General features: G+C 44.1%; 1 protein-coding gene across 1 annotated transcript in view; it reads left to right on the plus strand.

Annotated features, from left to right (window-relative positions):
• Window positions 1-21,079, plus strand: part of GPR157 (G protein-coupled receptor 157) — a 42,242-nt gene that overhangs the window by 17,895 nt on the left and 3,268 nt on the right. Inside the window, exon 2 of the mRNA XM_006885778.1 lies at window positions 18,948-19,161. Within this exon, the coding sequence (XP_006885840.1) occupies window positions 18,948-19,161 (214 nt within the window). The remainder of the gene's footprint in view (window positions 1-18,947; window positions 19,162-21,079) is intronic.

The raw sequence follows: 21,079 nt of genomic DNA on the forward strand, positions 1-21,079 counted from the left end.
TACTGAAGAGCAACGATGTCAGTCTGGAGACCTGATAAAGGCCATGGTCTTTGCAATTACTTGCTATGCTTCAGAAAGCTGGACAATGACTAGGGATGATAGAAGGAGAATTGATGTCTTTGAGTTGTGGTGCTGGAGAAAAGTATTGAATATACCATGGACTGCTAGGAGAACAAACAAGTTCATCCTGGAGAGGGTGAAGACAGGCTGCTCCTTGGAGGCAAAGATTCTGAAGCTTCGTCTGACATACTTTGGACATTTTGCAAGGTGGGATCAGTCCTTGGAGAGCAATGTCATACTTGGGAGGGTGGAAGGACTGCACAGGAGAGAAAGACCCTCTTTGAGGTGGATTGAATCAGTGACTAGGGTAATGGTAATAGGTGTGTTGGAGATAGTAAGATTGGCAAGGGATAGAGCAGGATTTAGGGCTGTTGTGCATAGAGTCACTATGAGTCGCAGATGACTCAATGACATATAAAACAAGAACAGTGCCAAGAGTGTTGATTGTGTCACTCAGCAATCTGGAGTTTATATTCTTAGTCTCTTCTCCATCTATCATGATGCTGCCAAAAAAAAAGTGGTTAAGTACTTGGCTGCTAATTGATGGGTTGAGAGTTTAAACTAACCAGTGTGAGAAAGATATGGTGGTTTGAGTAAAGATTTGTAGCCTTAAAAACACAGTGGGACAGCTCTGCTATATCCTATAGAGTTTCAGTGAGTCAGAATCAATTCAATGGGAGTAGACTTAGTTTTGGAAGGTTATGTCCAAAAGAAAACAATGAACTCTTCACTTTATTGTCTCATTTCACACTCACAATCACATTCTTGTTGTTCTAGGTGCCATCAAGTTGACAACAACTCATAATGGCCCTGTCTTTAAACATCAGATCTGAACCTTGCCCTGTCCTGCATCATCCTCGTGATCTCAGCCATGTTTAAGTTCATGGTTACAGTCACTGTGTCAATCCACCTTATTGAGTGGCTTGCTCTCTCCAACTCTCAACATTTCCAAGGACTTTTTTTGACAACCAAACTTACTATTTTGCATATTAGCAATGTGTTGTTGTTGTTGTTGTGTGCCATGCAGTCTACTATGACTCACAACGACCCTATGAACAGTAGCTCTGAGTCCTGCCCTGTCTTGAGCCATTTTCTCTGTCTCTGACACACATTGCTCCCATTACTTCAGTTACTTTGTCAGTCCATCTCATCCAGGGTCTTCCTCTCCTTCACTGATCATCTACACTTCCAAGCATGATATTCTTCTCCAAGGTACGTTCATACTTTTCTCCAGCAACACAACTCAAAGGCATTGATTCTTCTTCCTTAGTCATTGTCCATCTCTTTGATGAATAGCAAGTAATTGAGAAGACTGTGGCTTAGGTCAGGTGCATCTTAGTATCTAGACTAACATCATTAGCACTCTGGAAAGGTCCGTGTCAGCAGACTTTCTCAAAGCAATTAATCTTTTTATTTCCCGATTGCTGATACCAAGAGTGTTGATTGTGGACCCAAGCAAGCTGAACGGGTAAACAATCTCAATCTCTTCTCCGCCTATCTTGATGCTGCCAATTGGCCCATTGGTGAGAATGTTTGTTTTCTTAATGTAGAAATGCAATCCATACTTAAGGCTGCAGTCCCCTTGACCTTTTCAGCAAATGTTTCAGGTCTTCCTCAGTTTCAGCAAGCAGTGTTCTGTCATCTGCATAATGCAGGTAGTTGATGAGTTTTCCTTCAGTCCTGATACCACATTCTTCTTCATAGAATCCATCCTCCTAAATGATCTATTCCATATATGTATTGAAAAGGTATGGAGAAAGGACATATCCCTGACACACTCTTTTCTTGATTTTGAACCATGAAGTGTTTCCTTGCTCTCTTCATATGACTTCTTCCTGGTCTAAGTATAGGTTTCAAGTGTTCCCCAATTCCCATACTTCTCAAGGTTAACCACAATTTGTTCTGATGCACACAGTCAACTGTCTTTGCATAGTAAATAAAATACAAATAGACATTTTGCTGGTACTCTTTGCTTTCAATCAGGATCCATCTGACATTGGCAGTGATATCCCTAGTGCCACAGCCTCTTCTAAACCCAGCATGTATTTCTAGCATTTCTCTGTCAATGTACTGTTCCATTCATTTTTGGAAAATCTTCAGCAAGATTTTGCTTTCATGTGATATTAGTGATATTGTTTGGTAATTTCCACACTCCGTTGGATCACCTTGTTTGGGAATGGGAATAAATATGAATCTTTTCCAGTCAGTTGGCCAAGTAACAGGTCTCCAGATTTCTTAGCATAACCTGGTGAGTATGTCTAGGATTGAAATATGTTTGTTGAAATATGTCAGTTGGTATTCCATCAAATCCTGGGGCCTTATTTTTTTGGCAATTCCTTCAGAGCAGTTTGAGTTTCCTCCTTCATCACCATTGCTTCTTGATCATATGCTATTTCATGAAATTCTTCAATGTCAGCCAGTTCATTTTGGTATAGCAACACTGTGTACTCCTTCCATCTTCTTTTGATGCTTTCTGGATCATTCAGTATTCTGCCCATAGCATCTTTAAGTATTGCCAACTTGAGGCTTGAATTTGTCCTTCAGAAACACCAAGCGAGTTCATCTCTTTTGATTTTCCGACTCCAGCTCATTTTTGCACATTATAATACTTTGCTTTATCTTCCTGAGCTGCCCTTTGAAATCTTCTATTCAGCTCCTTAACATTTTTATTTCTTCTCTTTGCTTTGGCTACTTGATGCTCTAGTGTAATATTCAGAGTCTCTTCTGACATCCACCTGGGTCTTTTCCTCTTCCTTGGTCTTAGTAATGACCCTTTGTGTTATTCATGGAGATATTCTTGTTATCATCCAATAGTTCATCCAGTCTTCATCCCATCAAGTTCAAGGTCTCAAACCTGTTCTTGAGATGGTTTCTCAATTCAGGTGAGATAGACTCCAGGTCATATTTTGTTCTTGGGGATTTATTTTAATTTAACTTCAGTTTGAACTTGCATATGAGTGGTTGATAGTCTGTTCCACAGTTGTGCCTGGCCTAGTTTTCATAGCTGATAACAATGTGCTATACATCTATGTGGCAGTAATAAATGCCGAGGTATGTGGTGAGAGTAACACACTGGCTGTGGTGGTTAAGGTTGTGTGTCAACTTTGCTGGGCCCTAATTCTCTGTGGTTTGGCAGTTATGTAATAATCCAATATGGATGGCAGTTGTGTAATTATGTAGTCAGCTCACTTTTTCTCCAGTGTGATGTGGTCAGTCTCCATTTTCACAAAATGCTGATTTTTGCCTAGTGAGTTGGTCTTTGGGATCTGTCCATGCTGATAAGGGAGGAGTGATGTATTTAAAAGTCCCTTTCTATTGCATCTTAGCTGTTGATGTGGTATGATATAGATCCCCAAGGAGTCCTTGGCCTGCACATGTTAAGCACACCATTGTAACTGAAAGGTTGGTGATTCTAATCCACCCCACAGCTCAACTTGAGAAAGACATAGACATGTCAATCTGCTTCTATGATGATGACAGCCAAGGAAACTGTACATAGGAGTTCTAGTTATGTGGTTGTTGTGAGTTATAATCCACTTCATGGCCCTCAGACAAAAGACATTTGTTATGTGCCTTTGATTCAGAACTCACTCATAGCTGACACTCCAGCAGGCAGTTTTCAGAGGCAGTTAGTCATACAGGAGGAGATTGCACATCTTTCTCCCACAGAGCCACTGGTGAATTGGAACCTCATGCCTTCGGGATTGCAGTGCAGCTTCTTGCCACTAGGCCACCAGACCTCACCTATTACGTTCTTTGGCTCGGCAGTCTTGACCATCTCAAAAAGGTGCTGAAAGAAAGGAGAGGCTCGAACTGTTGTGAGTGGGGACATCTGTCTTCTGGTAAAATCAGGTGAAACCACCCCACCCTCTTGGGGAAGGTGATCTTCCTTTTACCAAGCATCTTTAGTCCCTGTGCCCCAAGATGAGGATCCTCTTTCACAGTGTTGGCCAGGCAGGTGTGGATATTGTGTCCTCAGCTGTGGGGCTGTCATTGTGCCAGGCGTCAGCCTCATGTCCGGTGAATGTGGGGGTGGGGGAGGCTAAGGTCAGGAATGTGGAGGCATCTCAAATGTCAGATGAAAAAGTCCTGTCCACCCAGCCTGCAGGGAGAGGTGGGTGGGTGTGGCATGGCCCCTGACAAGCATGTCCTTGTGTTTGCGACCCTCACCATTCAACAGGCCCACTCACCCTATGAAGTTCTCTTGGGGTCCAGAAGACGTAAGGCACCCCCCTCCCAAGTTTTGTGTAAATACACAGGCCCTGCATGGAGTGGGAAGTTCCCATGCAGTGCAAAGAGGAAATGTGTGCTCTAAAAGGGAAGGTTCTCTAAAGCCCAAACCAGAGTTGGTGGGGCAGGTGAGCAGACCGTGGGGTGAAGCTGGCCAAGCTGGGCGCGGCCCCAGCACCTCACAGCAGTCTGTGCTCTTCTTGTTGAGTCTGTCGGTGAGTGTACCCCAACTCATGGGGACCCCACCTGCACAGAGCCAAAAGCTGCCCAGCCCTGTGCCATCCCCCAGATCTGTTGCAGATTGATCTGCAAGGTTTTCAGAAAGAGTCCTCCAGACCTTTCTTCCTAATCCACCTTGGTCTGCATGCTGCACTGAAACTTGTTCATAAACTCAGCAACACACACGCTCCATGGCTGCACAGGAGATGCACTGGTTGTGAATCGAACCCAGCTGTCTCCTGTGTAAGTCGAGAATTCTACCACTGATCCGCCATTGCCCTCATGGGCAAACTTAGACACTCCTAAAACCCAGCTGGGTGGGAATGACATCTCTTCATGATGGCACAATGACCCCCACTGGTGCCCATGAGAGCCAGGGCAGGGAGGTTGGTGTCCAGACTCAAGGTATCTTTGAAAAGTCACCCCCTTCTGCAACCCACACCATGCTGTGAGCCTGTTGCTTGACCTCCCACACCCCATACACTAGACAATGAGGGACTATTGTACTCCCAGCGCGGGGGACCCTCCCGGCTTCCCTGGGCCTTGTGATCTCTGAAAAACTGCAGCTGGAGCCCCCTCTGCCTCCTGCCCTGTGCTGCTCCCTGAAGAGCTTTCTCAATCAGCACATTGTTGCACGACAGTTTGGTGCTGGAAGCATGTTTGGAATTAAGCTAACGTTCAGTGGTCAGTAGGCCATGATCCTCAGGCCAGCTTAGAAGCGGAAAGGGGGCATGGCCCCTTTGTTTTACTTCCCAGGAGGTGCCAACCCCCATCTGGAGTAAGGATGAGGTCTTATGGGAGGAAAAAGTGCAGGAATCCAGTATCAAGAAAAAATGAATTGCCCCAGACCCAAACCCTTCCAGTCTAGCCCCATTGTGCAAATGACACGTGGTGGCACAGTGTGGAAGAGTGGCAAAGGGTCTTTGAAAATCAGTGAGTGTCTTTATAGTGAATCTCTCCCATTTGTGTTTGATGTGCAGCCCCGAGCACTCCCTAAACATATTAACTGGTGTGTGAGGTTCCAAGCATGGGATGAAGTGACAGAAAGTCCTCAGTTAGGCAGAACTGGAAGCTCTCAGGGACCCGCCTCTGTGAGGAGGCGGCAGGTAAGCCCAAAAGGTCACTGACCTGGGAGGACCAAAGGTCACTGGACAAATGCCAGGAAATTCAGGCCTCACCGGTGATTAATTGTGCATGGTACTTCTAGTTTCAGTTCCTGGGGGATTAAAACAACAAAGAAGCCAAGTTCCAAGAAGCATGATGCTTGTGACTGTGTTCAATGGCTGTTTGTCAGCTTACAAAGAGTTGGCCAGCACCCCACCCTGAGCTGGCTAGTGCCTCACACCTCCACCGCAGCTCAGCCGTCTGGGCACAGTGGAACTCAGTGAGGTGGGGCTTTCTGATATATCCCTTTGCCTCCAGGAGGATTTTTGGCCTATGCCCTCATTACCCTCTACCACTATCTCACTGTTTTATGGAACACCTCCTAGGGGAGGGCTCAGACAGGGGAGGCTGACCCTCAGTGAGCAGATACTAGCCGGAACTGGGCCTGGGCAGCACTGAGAGAAACCAGGGCACCCATTATAATGCTGGGGTTTCTGCTCCCTCCATCTAGCCAGCCCCCACGTGACTTTTCCCTCAGTCTCTGAGCCATAGATTTGGAGATGAAGGCCCTTCTGGGTCCCCTGCTTTAACCCATGTCACTGCCCCCCACAGTGTTCTCAGAGCCCCTGCACATGGCCATGTGATCTCCCTCAAGGAAGAGTCCCCCAGCAGTCCTGGCGATTTCAGGATCAAGCAAGACTCTTCCAGATTTTCCATTATGTGATAGGTGCTGTTGAATTGACTATGATGCAACAGAGCTGAACCTTGCCCTACCCTGAGCTAACCTGACAGTCTCTGATATGCTCAAGCCCATTGTTACAGTCACTGTCAGCCCATCCTGTTGAGGGTCTTCTTCCTCTGACCCTCCACTGACTTCTACTAGCATGATGTCTTTTTCCTAGATCTAACCCCTCCTGACAACACGCTCAGAGTATGTGAGATGAAGTTTCACCATCCTTGCCTGTAAGAACACCTCAGTTGTACTTCCTCCAGAGCTGACTTGCTTGTTCTTTGAGCGGACCATGGGATAGTCAATACCCTTCTCCGACGCCACAACTCAAATGGATCGATTGTTCTTCCCTAGTTGATTTTTGCTCCACTATTTATGGAAATGCGGGCCATTTAGTGGGAGAAAATTTGGCAGTCAGCTACAGGAAAGATTTCAGCCAAGGAAACCACATGGAGCAGTTTTCTATAACCCGTGGAGTCACCATGAGTTGGAATTGACTTGAGGGCTGGTAACAGCAGTGATTCTCCTGCCCTTTCTCCAGTCTTCAGCCCCTTTTCCACTAGTGTGATTCCTTCATTACTTGATGCATTAGGATAGCTCAACACCCCTTCATCTGCTCCCTAGGTGACCTGCCATTGTGCCAGCTTGCCAGCCTCAGGGTTAGAGTGTGGTTGCAGTTCTCCACCAGGAAGTAAGCACGACCAACCACTGGTGGTTCTCAACGGCTCATACCCACACAGCTCAGCATCAGGTCACCCTCACGACACTCTCAGACCACAGGAGCTTCCAGGTTTTCATCAACTAAGTCTTTTAATCATTTTCCTGTAGGTTATTATGAAGCTATATCAGTTCTCTGCTGTTGTGCTGTTCTACACATTTTTGGATAATCTTCAGTAGAATCTTACTTGCATGTGAAATCAATAATATTGTTCTATAGTTTCCACACTCTGTTGGGTTACTTTTCTTTGGGATAAGAAAAAATATAGATCTCTTCCAGTCAGTTGGCCAAGTGGTTATTAAAAGGCGTATTTCCATAGTAAAGTCTACTGTTAGGGACCTCTCCAAAGTACTAAAGAGCAATGGTGTCTCTCTAGAGACTAAGGTGCGTCCGATACAGGCCATGGTCTTTGCAATCACTTGTTATTCATCAGAGAGTTGGACGATGACTAAGGAGGATAGAAGGAGAATTGATGCCTTTGAGTTGTGATGCTGGAGAAGAATATCGAGGGTACCATGGACTGCTAGGAAAACAAACAGATTCATCCTGGAAAGGGTTAAATTGGGTGGCTCCTTGGAGGCAAGGATTCTGGGGCTTCGTCTAACATACTTTGGACATGTTGTAAAGAGGGACCGGTCCTTGGAGAGGGACATCATGCTTGGGAGGGTAGAGGGACGGCGCAGGAGAGGAAGGCCCTCTATGAGGTGGATTGATTCAGTGACTGGGGTTATCGGGATGTGTATATTGGAGACAGTGCGATTGGCACAGGACAGAGCAGAGTTTAGGGCTGTTGTACATAAGGTCGCTATAAGTCACAAGTGACTCAATGGCACATAACAACAACATATCAGTTGCTCTGATTTTATATTTTGCTTGGTGGTTTCTCTTTTGGAAGGAGGGAAAAACCCTACTAGGTGGTACGTGTTAGAAAGTTGAAACATGCATTTCTGAAAAGCAGAAATTATGTCCACGTGTTTGTGGTGTGTGCCTGCCTTATTCACAACATCAACCCCTCAGGGAGGAGTCCCTAGGTGGAGGGTACAAATGATTATGCACTAGGGTAATGACTCAGTATCAAAAGTCAAAACTAGACCGGGGCAGCCTGTGGGTCAGACCATCAGTTACTCATGTGCAGGTTCAAATTGAGACTAAAGAAGAAACAAATCTACAAGGACCAAAATCTGATCTTGAATCTACTCCATCTGAATTTCAAAGTCATCTAAAGAATAGATTTGAAACACTGAACATGAATGATTGAAGATCAGATGAGTTGTGGGATGATATAAAAAATATCATGGCCAACAGATATATGAAGAAATGCTGAAAATCACTGGCAATAAGAGAGATGCAAATCAAAACCACAATGAGATACTATCTCAACCCAGTAGCAGTGGCAAAGTTCAATAGGACAGCAAGTAATAAAGGTTGGAGAGGTTGTGGAGAGATGGGAACTCTCATACACTGTTGGTGGTGGGATTGTAAAATGGTACAGCCACTCTGGAAGGCAGTTTGGCATTTCGTCAAAAAGCTGAGTATAGAAATTCCGTATGACTCAATCCATCTCCTAGGAATATCCCAAGAAAATTGGAACTGAGACACAAATGGAGAGTTGTACACAAATGTTCATAGCAGCATTATTCACCATTGCATAAACAAAGAAACAGCTGAAATGTTCAATCACCATTGAGTGGATTGAGAAATTGTAGTACATTCACATGATGGAATACTTCTCAGCACTCATGAGTAACAGTTATGCTGGAGTAACATAATGCTGGAGAGCATTATTCTGAGTGCATTAACTCAGCCTTATAAGTGTAAATACTGCACAGGACCATTATTGTAAAAACAGAAGGATAACTAGTAAAATATGTATGGGGATCCAAGGAAGAAAGAGGTGGGAACAGAGCAGTGAGGGTGGGCATCATAAGATCCCACAGTTTGGTGGGTGGAGTAGGGATAAAGCAAATGAGAAAGATCCAGTGAGGATCTGGAAAGACAGGGTAATGGTGGGCGTGGTTCAATGGTGATTGATCTTATAAAATATAAATGAAGTGTGAAACACAATATATATGAACCTTGCATGCAAACCAGTGTAAAATTTAAAAAAATATTGAAGAAGAGAAGATATCCATGAAGAGAGCAAAAATTCATTATGAAGACAGAGGAGAAAGAAAAAACTGAAATAGAAGTCAGAAGAGACTCTGAAAATTGCACTAGAGCTTCAAGAAGCCCAAACAAGAGGAAAATACGCCAAAGTAAAAGAGCTGAACAGATTTCCAAGGGCAGCTGGAGAAGACAAAGCAAAGTATTACAATGGAATGTACAGAGAACTGGAATTGGAAAATAAAAGGGAAGAACTTGCCCTGCAGTTCTCAAACTGATAGAACTGAAAAACAATTTTAAGCCTTGAGTCACAATATTTAAAGATGCTATTGGCATTATGAGTTGTGCTCAACTCGATGGTGATCAACAACAACATGGGCAATATATGACCAGGAAACATCAAAGAAGATGGAGGGAATACACAGAGTCACCGTACCAAAAAGAACTGGCTGACACGGAAAAATTTCAGGAAATAGCATGTAAGCAGGAGCCAGTGGTAATGAAGGAGGAAGTTGAAGCTACATTAGAAACATTGGCAAAAAAATAAGGCACCAATAAGCTATGGGATACCAATTGACTTGTTTCAGTTAACAGATACAGCCCTAGATGTACTAACCAGTCTATGCCAAGAAATTTAGAGGTCAACTGTCTGGCCAATGGATTGGAAGAGGTCCATATTTGTTCCCATTCCAAGAAGGGTGATCCAACAGAATGTGGAAACTATCACACAATATCATTAATATTTTGCAAGCAAAATCCTGCTAGAGATCATTAAAAAATGGCTAGAACAGTATATAGATAGGGACATGACAGAAGTTCAAGCAATATTTAGAAGAGACCATGGCACCAGGGATATCATTGCTGATGTTAGATGGATCCTGGCTGAAAGTAAAGAATACAGGAAGAATGTCTATTTGTGCTTTATTGACTATGCAAAAGCATTTGACTGAATTATAACAAGTTGTGGCTAACATTGAGAAGAATGGGAATCCCAGAGCACTTCATTTTGCTCATGCAAAACCTATACCTAGACCAAGAGACTGTTTGTGAACAGAGCAAGGAAACAACACTACATGGTTTAAAATTAGGAAGGGAGCATATCAGGGTTATATTCTCTCTCCATACCTATTCATTCAATCTGTATGCTCAGCAAATGATTCAAGAAGCTGGACTCTATGGAAAAGAATGTAGCATCAAGTTCAGAGGGAGACTCATCAATAACCTGCATTATGCATTTGACACAATCTTGTTTGCTGAAAATGAGGAGGACTTGAAGCACTTGTAAAAGATAAAAGAATATAGTCTTCAATATGGGTTGTATGTCAAGAAAACAAAAATTCTTACCACTGGACTGATGATAGACAACATCATCATGACAGATGGAGAAAAGATTGAAACTGTCAAAAACTTCATCTTACTTGCATCCACAATGAACATGCTTGGTACTAGCAATCAGGAAACATATTGCACTGAGAAAGTCTGCAGTTAGGGACCTCTCCAAATTATTGAGGAGTAATAATGCCACTTTGAGGGCTGAGGTGCATCTGATTCAGGCTATACAATCTGTACAATCACTTGCTATGCATCTGTGAGCTGGACAGTGAATAAGGATGATAGAAGAATTGATGCCTTTGAACTGTGTTGTTGGAGAAGAGCATTAAACATCTCATGGACTACCAAAGAACAAACAAATATGTCTTGGGGAAGGTGCAGCCAGAATCCTCTTTGGAGACAGAGATGATAAAGCTTTACCTCATATACTTTTGGCTGTTCCTTGGAGAGGGATATGCTGCTCAGAGGCAGAGGGTCAGTGAAGGAGAGGGAGATCCTCAACCAGGTGGCTTACCATGGTACTGCCACAGTGGGCTCTAGGTTGTCAGGAAGTGTGAAGATGGCACAGGATAGGACAGCGTTCAGATCTATTGTTCATATGGTTGCTATGAGTCATACTCACCTCAACAGCACCTAACACCAACAAATAACCAAAAGCTTGGCAGTTCCAGTCCACTTAGAGGTGTATTTGAAGAAAGACCTGGCAGTTTGCTTCCACAAAGCCACACCCATGGAAAGCCTCTCATTGACTAGAGTTAGAAATGACCCACAGCTGACCCTCCAGTGGGTTTCTGAGGCTGTACGTACACAGGAGGAGACTGCCTATCCCTCTCCTTCAGAGCCACTGGTAGACTAGAACCACTAAAGAGGCTCAACCTCTGGGTTGGCAGTGCACATCCCTCATGAAGAGCCTTCGGAGGGCGGTCCTGCTCTGCAGCGTGTGCACGGAGTTAGAGTTGACTCCTTGGCAAAGGGTTTTGTTGGGTTGGTTTGCTTTCACCCCTCAGGATAGGGTCAGTGGTGGAATTCTGACTTTCTATGCTTTTTTCCTGCACTTTCTTTGCTGGCCACCCTCTTCGTGCACAGCGACCACCTGCCAGCGAAGGCTTCTGTTTTGCTAAGATACTGGATGCATTTCAGTCAGCACACTTTGCTGTTAAGGCCCAGATGTTTCCAGCATCGTGGACCATGCAGCCTTTGTCACAGTCACTCTGCCGTGGTAGCCCAAAAGCACCTATTGTCATTAGCTACCTTTGAGCCTCCAAGTCATGACAGCCCCATGTGTTCCAGAGTAGAACTGCTTGCTCGGATTTTGTTGGCTGTGATCTTTATGGCTGAGGGCTCTTACGGAGCAGTCTACAGGGAGTTTCGATGCTAGCCCAAAGGCCGAGTCTCTCTGGCAACTCCATCTCCCCATCTTGGTTTATGGCCTTGGAAACCCACTGTGGGGTCAGCTATGAGTCAGTTCTGACTCAGTGGTAATGAGATGATGATGATTTTTTTATATTAACAAATCACAAACCAATGTCCCACCCAGGCTCCTTCAAACCAAGTCCAAACCTGGTGCCCTCAAGTTGAATCCATCTCATAGAGACCCTATAGGACAGAGCCAGATTGCCAAGACTCAGTCTCTATGGAAGTAAACTGTCACATCCTCCTTCCATGGAGCAGCTGGTGGGTTCAAACTATGAACTTTTCTGGTTAGTACTCAAACGCTTAATCACTGTGCCATGGAGCTGCTGGTGGGTTCAAGGGCTGAATCACTCCTTCACTAGGGCTCTTAGATATATGTACATGAATGGATGTGCTATGTTCGAATAAAACTTTGTTGTTGTTGATTGCCTTCGAGTCAAGTTGGACTCATAGCGACACTGTGAACAAAAGGCCTGAAGCCCCTCTACAACTATTGCATTTATCAAAGTTCATAGTTTCCGGAGGGTTGTTATTTAGGAAGTGGATGCCACTCTTGCTTCCAAGACATACTGTCATAGTATGTTATTGTTGTTTTGTGCCATTGAGTCACCTGTGATGCATAGCAACCCTATGTACAGCAGTTCTGATCCCTTCCCTGTCCTGAGCCAGTCTCACTATTTCTGACACACCAACGTCCATTGCCCCAGTCACTGTATCAGTTAATCTCAGCTGAGGTCTTCTTCTCCTGCGCTGTCCACCCACCTTTCCAAGCATGATGTCCTTCTCTAAAGACCGATCTTTCTTGGCCATGTGCCCAAAATAGTGAGGCAGAGCTTCAAACTCCTAGCCTCCAAGGAGAGACTTGGTTTCACCCTCTCCAAGACAGACCTATTTGTTTTCTTGGTATGTTCAAGACTCTTCTCCAGCACCACAGCTCGAAGGCATCTATCCTTCTATCATCCTTAGTCATTGTTCAACTCTGAAGCATAACAAGTAGTTGAAAAAACTATGGCCTTTAAAACTTTATTTGTAAAAAAATGATCTTGATACTGAGTGAACTAATGGAGGTGCATAAGAAGAAATACTGTATAGGCCTATTGTTGTGAAAACAGAGGGATAACCAGTGAGATGTATATGGATATACTAACAGTTTTAAACTGATGTTTATAAAGAGTAATGAGTACTTAAAGCTGTGCCACTAATGAAAGGAAATCCTACCTAAAAAGCTGTATATTGGTACCAGAGATATGTCACACCATCCCTTAGACCCTCTGCTGGAAAATAGAATCAAGTCTCAAATAACTAATGCCTTTTAAATTATATTCTCTAGTATTATCTATGTAGGACCATACTCTGTCATACCTCTATGAACATAAAATATCTTGTACCTGCTTTATGATATGTAATAGTGTAACATAAATTTACAGAGTTTGGATTTCCACTGTTGCACTTTTCTCCCTTCCCAACCCTCCCCCCTAGAGCTGTTTTTTTTTCTATAATTATATTTTATTAATTTTCATAAACATTTACAGAGATTTTGGGTTTCCATTCATTCATTGTTGCACTATTCTCTCTACCCTCCTCCCAGTTTGTTCTTGTCCAAATGCCACAGTGCTTGTCAAAGCCAGTTCTGATTAATCTTCTTTGTCAGTGTGTCCTTTGCCATTCCCTATCACTCCTCCCTGAGAGAGACTTCACCCTGAGTCATAAGGAAAAGGGGATGGCGTATTCTCTTAGCTACTTCCTGCTGAAAAGGGACGCTGTGGGTTTCAGGGTGAAGATCTTCTCTCACTACTCTAAAGGGCCCCTTTGGCAGTAGGAAACACATAGACTATTATGGAGATTGATTTTGGAATTTAGATGCACTCTTATTGATTGTGCTTGGCCGTACATGTTCATATCCTTGAAGATGTATCATGGGGGTGTTGCAACCTAGAAGACACAAATTTGACTAACAAGTTATAAGTACATGAGTCCAAAAATTATGGAAAAGTAAAAGAAAAGATTCTTTCATTGTTTTACAAACCCTCCCCCAGGTCCCCTCCACCATGTAGCCCTCGCTCTAGTCTCCTGTGATGACAGAAATACCTAGTTATATATCTCTTTTAAACAGTTTTCTCCCTCCTCTGTTTCAGTGCAGTATACATTATTGAACCCATCTTACTCAGTTTCTCCCCAACCCCAAGGACAGTCCCATTCTACAACAGTGGCATCATGTAATATTTGTCCTTTTGTGACTGGGATATTTCACTCAGCATAATGTTCTCCAGAGTCAACCATTTTGAATAATATTGCATGAGTTCCTTGTTTTTTAATGCAGCATAGTATTCCATTGTGCGAATATACCACAGCTTCTCTAGCCATTCGTTTGTTGATGGGCACTTAGGTTGTTTCCAACTCCTTGCTATTGTGAACAAAGCTGCAATAAACATGGGAGTGCATATATCTGCTTGGATGTCAGCTATGGTCTCTTCAGGGTATATTCCCAGTAGTGGAATTGCTGGGTCAAATGGTATCTCTATTTGCAACTTTTTGAGAAAGCGCCATACTGCTTTCCACAGGGGTTGCACCATTTCACACTCCCACCAACAGTGAATCAGGGTTCCAGTTTCTCCACAACCTCGCCAGCATTTGTTGCTTGCTGTTCTGTTAAATTTTGCTATTTTGACTGGGGTGAAATGATATCTCATAGTTGTTTTAATTTGCATCTCTCTTAGGGCTAGGGATTTTGAGCATTTCTTCATGTGTTTGTTAGCCATCTGAATGTCGTCTTCAGTGAAATGCCTGTTCATATCCTGTGCCCATTTTTCTATTGGATTATTTACCTTTATCTTGTTGTGGTGTAGAGCTGTTTTTTTAAAATGATGTTATTCTAAAATGGTTTTGGTTTTTTCCCCCCAGATGATGATTGAGACATATTTAAAAAAAATGACAGGTCCCACAAAAGAAACAGAACTTTGTTGTTTTCTGAGGTTTTGTTTTGTACTTTTTTTTTTTTTGTATGGAGTGTGCTGGATATCTCTATTATTTTTCTTCTGATGACTGTAGAACCTGGAAAAGCTGTTGCTGCTATTGATGCAAAACACACTGTGCTTGGTCTTTTATGTGTGTGTATTTGCTGTTTGTACTGTAGAGTTAGAATTGACCCATAGATGACCCCCTGGTGGGTCTTCAGAGACGGTAGTTGCACAGAAGGAGATTGCCCATCCTTCTCCCATGGTGAAGCTGGTGGCTTCGAACTGTGTGCCTTTGGGATTGCAGATTTTACATCTCTCTCTCTCTACCTCTACCTCTATATATCTATACCTCTCTATATTACTTGAATTTTTGGAAACTTTAGCTGTGCTATCAGTTTTGGAAAAAATATCCCAGTTGTTCAGTGTCAAGTTGACATTACAGAAATTAACAGCACTGTTGGTCTAGAAATGTTAATCTTAATTCCTCCCCCCTCTTAGTTGCACAGGGGTAACACACTGTATTAAATATGTAAGGTCTTAGTTACATGAGTTTGATTGCAGAAACTAATACTCTTAAAAAAAAAAAAAGATCCTGGGCTAGATTTGGCTTAAGGACTGTAGATTATCATACCTCACATTCTTTGGCCATGTTGCTAAGAGAGGCTATTCCTTGGAATGAGACATTATGCTTGGAAAAGTGGAGGGTCAATGAAAGAGGGGAAGACTTTCAACTATATACATTGACACTTTGACTGCAGTCCTAAACTCAAGTGTGTCAGCAACGATGAGGATGGCAGAGGATAGGACAGATTTCAGATCTGTACAGAGTTCAGATTTGTACTCGACTCAACACCTAACAACATCAACAGTCGAAATTTAAGAAAATAGTGTGTTAAAAATACCATTTCAATGTAAGATATTACTTATAAATTACATTTTCTAGTCTTCCAAATTTGAAAACTATTACCAGTCTCAGCAGAGAAGTTGCTCATGTCACTAATGATCAAATGAGGGTCCGATGTACATCTTGTCCTTTCTGTCTTCCTTGGTTCCATCTTTCATGTTAAGATAAATTAAGACATCAACCCCCCTGCTGTTGGGTAAAACTACTCTCAATTGCTCATTTCAACCGTAGGTTAGCTTAGGATATCAGAGGTCAGCAAAAATCAACAGAAGCAGTCAGTGAGGAATTGGTTACGTGGAATTTGTCATGGGGAATGTTGTATGGTTTTGTATTATTTGTAAGATGTTTGCTACACATTCTTTCTATCAGTGTTGCTGAGGAATAGAAGCCAACTCTCAGCTGACCCTCTAGTGGGTTTTCAGAGGCTGTAAATTGGATAGGAGGATACTGCCCATCTTTCTCCTGTGGAACAGCTGGTGGATCCAAACCATGTGCCCACAGGTTGGCACTCCTTACCCTTAGGCTACCAGAACTCTTTGTGTAAAATTCAATTCATTGCCGTCAAGTCAGAGCTGATTTTTAGCTGAGCCTCCAGTGGGTTTCTGAGACTATAAATCCCACAGGAGGAGATTGCTCGCCTTTCTCTCATCGGAACTGCTGGTTGATTTAAACCACCAGAGAGGCATAGCCTTTGGGTTATCAGCACATCCCCCTACGAGCGATGCCACCAGAGCTCCCTGTCTATCAGTAAAGTGTATCCTGAACTTCTCTTGTATGTGTGTGTATATGTGTGCTCATACATGACATTCATGCACACACATGCATATATATGTTACTCATTCTGGAGAGCCTGGAACTTAAGCATGCATTGCTGCTGTATTTATAAGTTCTGAGTCTGGTCGATCCAGCTTTACAGGAACATTGGAGCATCCCTCCCACTGCATTCTCATGGACTTCATACTTCGCACCACCTCCCATTTAAATGACCTGGCTTCCGGGCACAGCATGGCTGGCATCCATGCTCAAGTTCAAACAATAACTTTCTAATGATTAAGTTCATATATTCGCTGTACTAGATAACCTGACAATTTTATCTTTTTATTATTATTGGTGCTGATGGTGGTGGTGAAAATACTCACAAAACTTTCACCAATTGAATAATTTCCACATGTGCAATTTCAGTGACATTGATTACATTGTGTTGTTCAGCCTTTGACTATCCTTTTCTAAATTATTTCACCACCATTAATATAAAATCATTGCTTCCTATTTAAGTTACCTTGTGATGCTATAACAGAAAAACCAAGAGTAGGTGGCTTCAACAACAGAAATTTATTTTTTCACAGTTTAAGGAGTTAAGGCTGGACAATGATTAAATATGATAGAAGAAGAATAGATGCCTTTGAGCTGTGATGCTGGAGAACAGTATTGGATATACCACGTACTGCTAAGATAACAAATAGGTCTGACCTGGAGAGGGTGAAATCAGACTGCTCTTTGGAGACAAGGATTTTGAAGCTCTGTCTGACATACTTTGGGCATGTTGCAAGGAGAGATCAGTTCTTGGAGAGAGACATAATGCTTGGAAGGGTGGACAGAAGACCCTGGATGAGATGGATTGATTCAGTGACTGGGGTAATGGAGGTAGGAGTGTCAGAGACAATGAAATTGGCTCAAGATAGGACAGGCTTCAGAGCCTGTTGTACATAGGATAGCTATGACTTGGAGGTCACTCGATGGCACAAAACAACAACAAGGAGTCAGACATTCCAGTTCAGCTCTGCTCTTGTTAGGTGTTGTCAAGTCTTCTCTGACTCATAGTGACCCTCTGTCTAGCAGTTAGCATGACTGGCTGCTAAATAAGAAGTTGGAGTTTAAGTGACTTGGACATGCCTCGAAAGAAAGGTCTGGTAATCCACTTCTGAAAAAACAGCTTCAAAACCTATGGGGTTCTGACGTAGCACGGTCACTATGAGCTGGAATTGACTGGAGAACAGCTGGCACTGGGTCAGAGAGAAATGGCCCAGGACCATTGAGAAGGGTCTTGGGACTCAGTACTAATCCTGACTGTGGAGTCTTGGGGCAGGAGCTCCAGAAAGCTGAGCTCAGCAATGCCTTTAGAAGGGGGTAGAAGGGATCCTGCCCTGTGCTTTCTACATCAAAAACCTATCCTTTGGGCCCTGCCAGTCTCTATCTCCTTTCATAAGAGAAGTCCTCAGGGGCAAGGATGTGTGCCCATCAAGCCCATGATCACCCTTCTAGATCTTGGGGCTCAGAGTCCCCCATTCAAAAGCACCCAGACATCCCATATGTGCATATCAGGCTGACCAGGGGTCTGACCATCTCTGAGGCATGTATGAGCAGGCATGAGGGCTGGTCCACAAACCCTGTGGTGCAGGATGGAGCCAGCGTGCAGGCTGGGAGCCACAGTTCTCCAGTGTGAACCTTGGTGAGTAGGGATGCAGAGTTAGAACCAGGCCTCCTGGGGTTTGTTATGAAGGTGTAAGTGGGCGAATCTTGGGCAGGGCTGAATTGGGACCCAGTGACTTCTTCCTTCATGTTTCTGGGCCATTTGGTTGAGGCCATCTGCCTCTTTTTCATTCTCCAGGGACCTGTCTGATCCAGGCTTTGGAGAGAACAGCTCTTCCGCTAGTCATTTCCACACTTGCTGGTTTGCTCCTGTGTCCCTATGCAGTGCAATTGATTTGTCCCAACCTATTAACCCAATGGATCCCTCCCTAGGGAGCTCTGGTGGCTGAGTGATAAGGAATTGTTTTGTCAACCCAAAGGCACATGGTTCGAATCACCAGCTAGGTAGAAAGATGGACAATCACCAGCTGAGAGAATCAGTCACCTTCTGTATGATTAATTGCCTCTGAAAACTCTCTAGAGGATCAGCTGTGAGTTGTCCCAACTCAAAGGCGTACAACAACAACAACACTACTAATCTAAAGATTGATGGGTCCAACCCTCCAACTAGTAAGCACTGTGGAAGAAAGGCCTGGCAATCTGCTTCCAAAAGGATCACAGCCATGAAACCCCTGTGCAGCTGTGTGTTGAGAGGAAGAATTATGAGTCAGAACAGATGTGATGGTGGCAGCAGATCGCGGGTGTGTGTTTGCTTTTGCTAGAAGCCTCTGCCCGGCCTCAGTGCCCCTTTTTGGTGTTGTCCCTCAGCTGGGGGGTTCCGCTGGCCATCACTGTGGCTGCTGTCGTGCTGAAAAAGATCGGCTACGATGCCTCGGATGTTTCTGTGGGTTGGTGCTGGATCGACCTGCAGGCGGAGGATAGCACCCTGTGGATGCTGCTGACCGGGAAGCTGTGGGAGCTACTGGCCTATGTCACACTGCCCGTGATCTACATCCTCATCCGGAAGCACATTAACAGAGCGGTAGGTGTGCGCGCAGTAGCCCTGGGGACACGCAGACGTGCAGGTCAGCCACCCTAGAGGACAGAACAGTAACAAGCCAGGGTGCCTGTACAATGTGTGACAGGGCCGTCTCATTTGCTTAGCACAGAGCCCCCTCAGGAGTTGGGTCTTGCATTCCTTCCCTTTGCAGCTAAGGATGCAGGCTCAGGGGAATAAGAAGACATGCCTACAGTTCATGGGAGGAGGCGGTTCCCAGAGCCTGTGTGCTTGGCTGCAGCCCTTTGCTGCCTCCTAGTGGGCAGACACCAGTGGTGATTGCTTTATCATTGAAAGGCCTTTTGAAAAAAGGAGAGAATCTATCCAAATAAAGAGTAAAACTCAGATGCCTTCAGATGGGCAGGAAAGACGGTGGAATTTCATTATGAACAATGCAAATAATTTATCTAAAACCAGACTGCTCCTTGGAGGCAAGGATTCTGAGGCTTCGTCTGACATACTTGGGACATCTTGTAAGGAGGGAGAGGTCCTTGGAGAAGGACATCATGCTTGGGAGGGTGGAGGGACAGCGCAGGAGGGGAGGACCCTCTATGAGGTGGATTGATTCAGTGACTGGGGTAATCAGGATGGGAGTGTCAGGCAGTGCGGTTGGCAGAGGTTAGAGAAGGGTTTAGGGCTGTTGTACATAGGATCGCTATGAGTCACAAGCGACTGGACTAGATGACACATAACAACAACAACAACTCTTGATTGTCAAAATAAAGTAATAAATGATAGGAAGTCCCAGGATTAGGCAAACAAATTAATGCATTCAGATGCTAATGCGACTCAGCTACTAACAGAAAGAGATTTGAGTCCACCCAGAAGGGTCTTGGAAGAAAGGTCTGGCAGTCTACTTTTGAGAAGTAATCTGAAAACCCTGTGGAGCACAGCTCTTCTCTGTCACATGTGGGGTCCCTACAATTTGGAACTGACTTTAAAACCAGTAACTTTCAGACACCCAGGAGTTCATATATCCATAGCCCAGGCTGACAGAAAGTCTAGGGAAGAGTCTAACAATTTGACCAAATTGTTGTTCTAACTACCAGCTGTGCAAACGTAATCTGGGCTTCCTTCTACTCTCAAGCGAACTGTTAGGGGGGAAAAGCCTCCAGTTAACTCACCCATTGATTTCCCTACTACTCTTTAGATATTTTTATTTCTGCATCCAGAAGTATTGTGTACATTTCTGATGGAGTCAAATATCAGCACTTTATTCTCAGAGAGAACTCACCAATCAAGTCATTCAATCGATTCCAACTCATTGTGACCCTAGTAACACATTGTAACTGTCCTGTAGGGTTTCCGAGGCTGCACTCTGTACAGAGGGAGTTCAACTCAAAGGTGGTTCAAATCCACTCAATGGGAGAAAGATGTTTGTTCTCTTGCACAGCCTCCAAGAACCTACCAGAGCATCAGCTGAGCCACACTTCCAATATGATGGCCATGAATTTTTTAAATCTTTACAGAAGCTGACTTTCTCCCAGGGACTAGCTGGGAGATTCAAAATGCTGACCCTCCAGTTAGTGACCCAGCGCTTAACCCACTGTGTGATCAGGGAGGCAGATAGGATGGGAAGTATAAGACAAGACCAAAGGTAGTAGGTGACTGGGGCAGCAGAGGAGTCCGGATGGGTTGCTCTGGGTTAGACATGTGAGCTCGCTGCAGGCTTGCTGCCAGCCCTGCTGTGTTTCTGTTGTCATCTGAGTATGCAGAGCTTGAGGTTGTAGGAGGGCATGTCTTGTCTTTCTGAATTACTTTTGGCTCTGTAGTCATTTGTGAATCTAGAGGATGCTCCCTCCAGCAGCTGTCTGTGACTGTCAGGATACCTGATCCCCTCCCTGGGATCTCAGCATCTTCAGGACAAGGCTCCTGGTTCTCTTTTTATAGGGAAATGAAATGA

This window comes from Elephantulus edwardii, unplaced genomic scaffold (genome assembly GCF_000299155.1).
Source record: "Elephantulus edwardii isolate Elephantulus edwardi_28Jun2011 unplaced genomic scaffold, EleEdw1.0 scaffold00045, whole genome shotgun sequence".
NCBI classification, from domain to species: domain Eukaryota; kingdom Metazoa; phylum Chordata; class Mammalia; order Macroscelidea; family Macroscelididae; genus Elephantulus; species Elephantulus edwardii.